General features: G+C 39.1%; 1 protein-coding gene across 1 annotated transcript; it reads left to right on the top strand.

Annotated features, from left to right (window-relative positions):
* Nucleotides 1–697: 697 nt before the first annotated feature.
* Nucleotides 698–5,638, top strand: GOLGA7 (golgin A7; the record flags this gene model as incomplete). Its single annotated transcript, XM_009574995.1, has 4 exons — nt 698–850; nt 1,208–1,309; nt 2,487–2,550; nt 5,163–5,638. Coding segments are annotated over 3 exons (303 nt in total), but the record flags the coding sequence as incomplete, so codon positions are not given.
* Nucleotides 5,639–6,770: the final 1,132 nt, after the last annotated feature.

Raw genomic sequence — 6,770 nt, 5'->3', positions numbered from 1 at the left:
GGGAAGGCAGCTGGCTTTTGTAGCAGTAAAATAGAATGTGTTCATTATGTCGGTGAGAATAAAGCGTGCGTTATACTGTGGTGCATTATCACTGTCCTCTCTTGTGGAGACCAGCCAGTTCTGCTGAGCCTGTTCAGTAGCCTCACAAGTACTGTCTCAAGTACTTTCATTTTGTTTAATGCTGTTAGATGTAATATCTTCAACTGTTAGCAAAACAAACACTCTTTGCTAACTCTTTCTTTTTCTCACTGCACTTTTCTTCTCTTCCCCTTATTTTGTATTGTTTAATTGAGAGCTTGTTTGACCGGCACTGCAGCAGCAGCAAGACATTATTGATATTAAGACTTAGCTCTGTCAATCCACTCCCTAACTGCTCTTTTTAATTTAGCAGATCTCTTTTTGTGTGAATTAAGCTTTCTCCCTGCCCCCCCCCCAAGTTGAATTGCATATTGGTTTAGTTACGTTACTTGTTTTGTGTTCACATCGTGTTAGAATTCAGACTTGGTCTAATCACTTGGCAGATATTTAACCAAGAATACAGGTCTGTAACTCAAAGTGTCCTTCAGACTTTGGCTCTAAACACAGCGCTGCAAAGCGTGGGAGTGCAAATAAGCAATAAATGAAGGCAGATATCTGACGATACCGGTGAGTTCTGAAATGTGCAGGGCATGACAGCTAAACTTGACTTCTCTTGCAGATTGATAGGCAGCAGTTTGAAGAGACTGTCCGAACACTGAATAACCTCTATGCAGAAGCTGAAAAACTTGGGGGCCAGTCTTACCTTGAAGGGTGTCTCGCCTGTCTGACTGCCTATACCATCTTCTTGTGCATGGAAACGCATTATGAAAAGGTGCACTTCTCTTGTTTACCTTGTTACTTGGAAGGCAGTATGTCTCATAGACCTTCAGGCTAAGACTTATTTCTTGGTAGGATTTCTGTGACTTGCACCATTGTCGTACAAACTACATATAGACTCTGGATCTTACTGCAGAGTGATTTCACATATACATCAGACAGACTTGTCTATATTAGTCAATTTGAGTAACATAGTGATTGCTTGTACTTCAGAGGAATCATGCAAGTTCTGTCTCTAGCTGTGTGCTAGGCTCTCCTAACATTGCTATATCTGTGATGTTGCTGGGGTTCTGACTCTAACATAGGGAAACCTGATTAAGGAACTGTGACTTCTGTGCTGTTCTATTACCAGGTTCTAAAGAAAATTGCCAAGTTCATTCAGGAACAGAATGAGAAGATCTATGCTCCTCAGGGCCTCCTTCTGACAGACCCCATTGAAAGAGGACTAAGAGTTGTATCCTTCTGTGGTTTCTTAGACCGTCTCCTGGTTTGTCCATCTATGATGTGCTACCTGTTTATCTCAGTATGGCACCCTCTTGTCATGCTTGATCTGAGATACGGCAGAATATGTGATTAGTCTTGTTACTCTCCATTGTGTACTGTTCTCTGGTCAGATTTTAGTACATTAGGATTTGTCACATCAAAAAACAATAAAAATGCAGTATTGGAATCTGTCCTTTGAGACTTCCTTGAAAATGCATATGTATAAACAGAGTACTTCCAACACTTTAGATGCTTCCTCTATTTTGATGACCTCTACAAATCCAGTTTGTCCAACTGGAAAAAAGTGACCAACTTGATAGGATAGAAATTGATAACATGAAAGCAAGACATGGCTGTTTAATTTGCAACCCTCAGCTCAGGTTCTGAAGATTTCGCCATATGACATCACTATAAGTTGATACCAGCCTAGCACTTGCTCTTGGTTCTAGCATGGCTTATTTTAATCTTTTTTTTTTTCTTCCAACTCTTGAACCACACTACAGGCATTTTATCTAGTTATTACCTTAGCAGTTGTAAAGACGTCACATAGCAAATCTAGGGATAGAATGAGTAACACGTATCATTTTTTGAGAATGTTGAAACCAAAGCAACTTGAAACACAGAATGCCAATTAAATGCATGGTAAGGCTAATTCCTTGCAGTTGGGTTATCTGTGTATTTCTCTAAATAGTTTATAGCTGTCACCTACGCGACTTCATTATACTCAATATGTTTTCCACATTTTTCTATGCATACACCTCCTGGAAAAAAAAACATTCAACTTGAGTAAAAGCATTTTCAGTTTGGTTAGTGACTTAGTAGCTGAACTGTAGAAGTGTTAACTTTTGTCTAGTGCATAGCTGTTCCTGAAATTTAACAGAAGGTGGCAAGGCTCACAGACCCTCCGTGCACAGCATCTTCTGTTCTTGTTGTCAGAACAGTCCTGAGCTGGATAGACCACTGATCTGACCTGACCGGGCATCTCTTATGTGTACTGTTCTGTTTGCTTTGTAGCCTGAAACTAGCCTTGAAAGAGCAGGTACGAAGCAGAAAGATCCAAGGTTCTAATATCTTAATGTTTTTCCACTTTTTTTTTTCATTTTCATAATCTTTTTATAGTATGTTTTCTTAACAGCTTTTCTGTGCAGATTGAAATTACCATTTATGAAGACAGAGGTATGACCAGCGGAAGATAAAACTGTGGAGTCTCAGGTACAATGTTAACCGTATACTAGATCAATCTCAACCTGTTTTCTGTGCTCAGAGGGGTAGATTCTGTCATACTGAGACAGAATGTTTATCCCACCACTGTATATAATCAAAGGCTGTTCACATGTATCTTGTGTGGGCTAGGTTTTCTGAATAAGTAGAAGTATCAATACTTGGCATTATACCACTGAATGTTAATACAGATCAGATGATACCAGATTTACCTTCAGAGAAATTCGGGTCTGGATTGTGTAAATATGCATTAAACCTGTATTGTGCTGTATTATGTCCAAAATCGTTCTCTGTTCTGTAGATAAAAATCTTCTTTTATTCTCTTGAAGTTTTTCTGTCATAAGGTTCCGAGCAGACAAACTTAAGACTAACTCTTAAATCTCGACTTTAAAATAGGTCACTATTTAAATGCTTATTTTGGATCTCCAAACAGTTTTCAGACTAATAGCATGAGAGAGTAATATTCAAGAAAAATCGTTGATGGTGCTGTACTGGCACCTGCTCTTCCTATACTGCTGTGAAAGATACAGCTTTTCCTTTTGAATGTTTTCCATGGTACCTCAGACGAGGGTCTATTTTAAAAGCTTCCAAGTTTCAAGCACTTGTGAAATCAAGGTCATAACCACAGCATGTTAAGGATCCCCTTGTATTTTGCCTAGAAGTCAATGTTATTAGCCTCAGAATCCTGAACAAATCGATGTGAGTAATTACATTTTACCTTCTTGGTTCTAAGTATATAGAAGATTCACTTCTATATACTGTTGAATGGCAGCTTTTCTGTTCCAGAAGGGACTGAACAGAGAGCTACTGTTGCCTGGGGTGACACTTTGGTTTCATGTGCCAAGTGGTGGGATTCTTCCAAACCTCTTCTGCTCAGAAACATTTGATAAGATATACTGTATTTATACAGTATATCTTATCTGCTGTGCTGAATCTTGGAATATGACATATTCTAAGAGTCAAATCTTACACAGCCTAAAGGGAAAATGCAAGTAACTTACTTGGTAGTATTACTAAATTCTTTCAGTGCTTTATCTAACATGCCTCTGCTACATGTCTCCAGGATTTCTCTTTTGGTAGTCCACTTATGATTGACCCATATTTACACTGCATGTAAACCAGCTTAATCTACTGCAGGCTGGAGCAAACCATGACAAGAAGTTCTGGTGAAGCAAAATGGTGAAGATCTTGCCGATGCATACCTGTTTCTAAACAACTCTGGCTTGTCAACTTGGCATTGCTTGTAGATGCCAATTCTGTCTCAAAATATCCTTCCTTATCTGGTTTTAGCACTTGAGAATCTGTTGTATTGCATGGCACTTGCGTTCTGCTGTTGAAATAAGTTTGTGCTTTATCAACTGCATCTGCATATATTTGGCACAAGCCATTTGTCATGACTCATGTCACAGCAATTATTGCAGGATGTTTTCATAGGTGATGTGGGTTTTGAGCAATTACATAAAAGCTAGTTCTGTCAGTGTTCAAACAACTGAAATTTCTAAAATGAAGAAAGACTTGTATCATGAAGTTCTGGATATTTTGATGAATTGCAAATATTTGTGGTCAGTGAACGTCTGTTTTGAAAGCAGTATGAGTACCCCAGTAAGCCTGATCTGGAACTGGAACTTTATTAGGTATTCATCTCCTCAACTGTAACCTAGTCATTTGGAGCCTGCACACTATCCTGGATGATCTGTTCAAGAATGCAGCCTACATGGTCTCTACAAAATGTGGACTGTCTTTCTGTCCTGTGTAGTGGGAGAGGATATGACTCTGGCTAGGAATAGGTGGCATATCTTAGGACTTCTCATGGTCTCTGCAACACCTGTGTAAATTCAGAGGAACTCTTGAGTTCTGCTACTGCATTTGAGATCTTAACCTACCCAATCATTTTAAGTGGAAAAATCTTTGCATGACTCTGTCCCTGAGTGTATTCTAGCATACAAAAACTTTTTATTGCAGTTTTTCAGCTGGATGCTGTTCTAGTTCTCACTGCAGTATCTTTACTCGTTATGCTTTCAGTTAAGAGTGGCCAGCAACCTCTAGCTTTGATAGCTTTAACTGGAAAAAGTTGCTGAAAGGCACTTAGTTTTCACGATACTGGGTGGCAGAGTCACAAAGTGAAAAGAGTGCTCAGAGTATTTGAAAGAGAGAGGCTAAAATAAAGGATCATGCTAATTGCATGCAGTATAGAACTGCAAAATTACTATCCCTGGGTTTCCAAAATGAAACTATTGAAGTTTCATTAAGCTTTGCTTTTGAAAAGCTCAAATTTGAACTGGCTCCCCTGTCTCAGGTACTCTGCAGATCCTGGGATGGTAGTCTAAGTCTAGGTTGTTGGCAATGTGTGCAGAAAAAAGATTGGAAATATTTATGCCTGTTCTGCAGAAAGAAACAAAGAAGTAAAGGTCTTTATTTCCTGTTAGACAAAAAAATCCAGAGTGTTGGCTTCTGTTATGCTACTCTCACCACAGCACATGGTAATCCTACCTTTTCTGCTACATACCTCCTAAGATAACAAATATAGCTATGTAAAGGCTTGTGTAGGGTTTTGTTTGTTATATTTAGTAATAGTTTCTAATAATATGAAACTTCTTTTTTAGCAGATAGCACAACAGTGGACTTGCTGTATCGAAGTTCCCCTACCTCCTACTTTAGAGCATCATTCCTTTCTCTGCTGCCAGATCCACAGTGCCATCTACAACAAGGACTAACTTCCTAAAACTGCTCCACATGGGGTGACCTAGCTGGTCAGCATCCATTTTGTGGCAAACTTTTAAGCAATGAAATCACTTTCTAGGTTTTGGTTTTCTTTTTTTTTCTTTCTTCAAGAAAAAGCAGAAGTGGTAAAGCTACGTACTCTTCTGAAAGAAATGGGGCGCTTAGCCCAACAGAAGTCTAGTTTTAGTCACGTAAGTGCAGTGCTGTTCCTCCGTAGTTCTTAAACCCTCCTGTTCATCAATCGGGCTTTGGAAAGCTACAAGTCAGAGCTGGGAATTTTCCAGAAATGAGGCCTTCCCTCCAGTTCAGGATTGGAGTGAGGGGATACACAGTGCCTCTGCCTGGCAAGAAGTGACTCAAGGCAACAAGCGTTTTACGTTTCCTGTGTTGATTCTTGTGGAAAACCAGAAGGCAAAGTGTTACTTGTTTTAATGTTTTGGTTGTTCCTAGAAGGGGGAGGAATAGCCAGACTTTAATACTGGTGTTTTTTCTACTACTGTATCTGTGCTATTATTGCATCTGTCAGTGCTCACCAGAAGAGGGGGTCTATTCACTCATAAAACAGTAAGTACAATAAAATGGATGCTGAACCAATAAACATAACAATTCCTACCCTACTCTGATTAATGTGAAGTGTAAAACTGTTTCTTTATGGATTTATTATATATAATTTATAGGAAAACATTGATTTGACAAACTCTTAGATGTTGTGTAAGATGGTTTCTTAATCTATCTGCTGGCACACTATTGAAAAGTAGAACTGTGCATTATTTAGTATCCCCCATGCATCGACCCTCCTCAGCAATACCTGCAAAAGTAAACTTCCTACAAACCAAGCTGGCTTAATATTTTTCTCCTGTAACCTTTTCCTTTATCAAAGCAAGGATGTCCTGGTTTAGGTTCTGAGTGTCGTTGTCCAATTGTAGAAGGAATTAAAGAATTTAGAAAAGGAGAAGACTAATGCAGAACAGATCGAGTGTTTCGGCTTTTGGTGGTACTGTAGGTGCTAATACTGGATCTGAAATTCCAGGCTTATTATTCAGCGAAAAGGAGAAGACTAATGCAGAACAGATCGAGTGTTTCGGCTTTTGGTGGTACTGTAGGTTCAGCCACCGATTTTTTTTTTTTTTTTTTGAGATTTGTTTAATATTTTAATTGTATAAAACTTGTTTTTTCTAAACTGTAATAGTGTTTGCCTTTCACATCTGTTGCAACATTGGCAGAAGTACTAATGGATTAGTAAATTTTTTCTTAAACTGTGTCTGTGTCATATTTGATAGCACTACTTTGCATGAAGTAGCACTATCGCTGAGATTTTTACTCCTACAGTAGCAGGGTCTTAGTTGTGAACTAGCATCATTTCAAGATCAGTTCCTAAGCCGCAACGGCGTTATGCACTTTTAATACAGCTTTGCTTTCCAGCAGCCTTTCACGGCTCCTGGCCGGAGAGAGCTCTGCTGGGGCTCTCCGCCCCAACGCTCGCCACAGCC

This window comes from Fulmarus glacialis, unplaced genomic scaffold (assembly GCF_000690835.1).
Source record: "Fulmarus glacialis isolate BGI_N327 unplaced genomic scaffold, ASM69083v1 scaffold45853, whole genome shotgun sequence".
NCBI classification, from domain to species: Eukaryota; Metazoa; Chordata; class Aves; order Procellariiformes; family Procellariidae; genus Fulmarus; species Fulmarus glacialis.
Note: the sequence above shows the minus strand (reverse complement) of the source record. Positions and strands in the feature narration are given on the sequence as shown.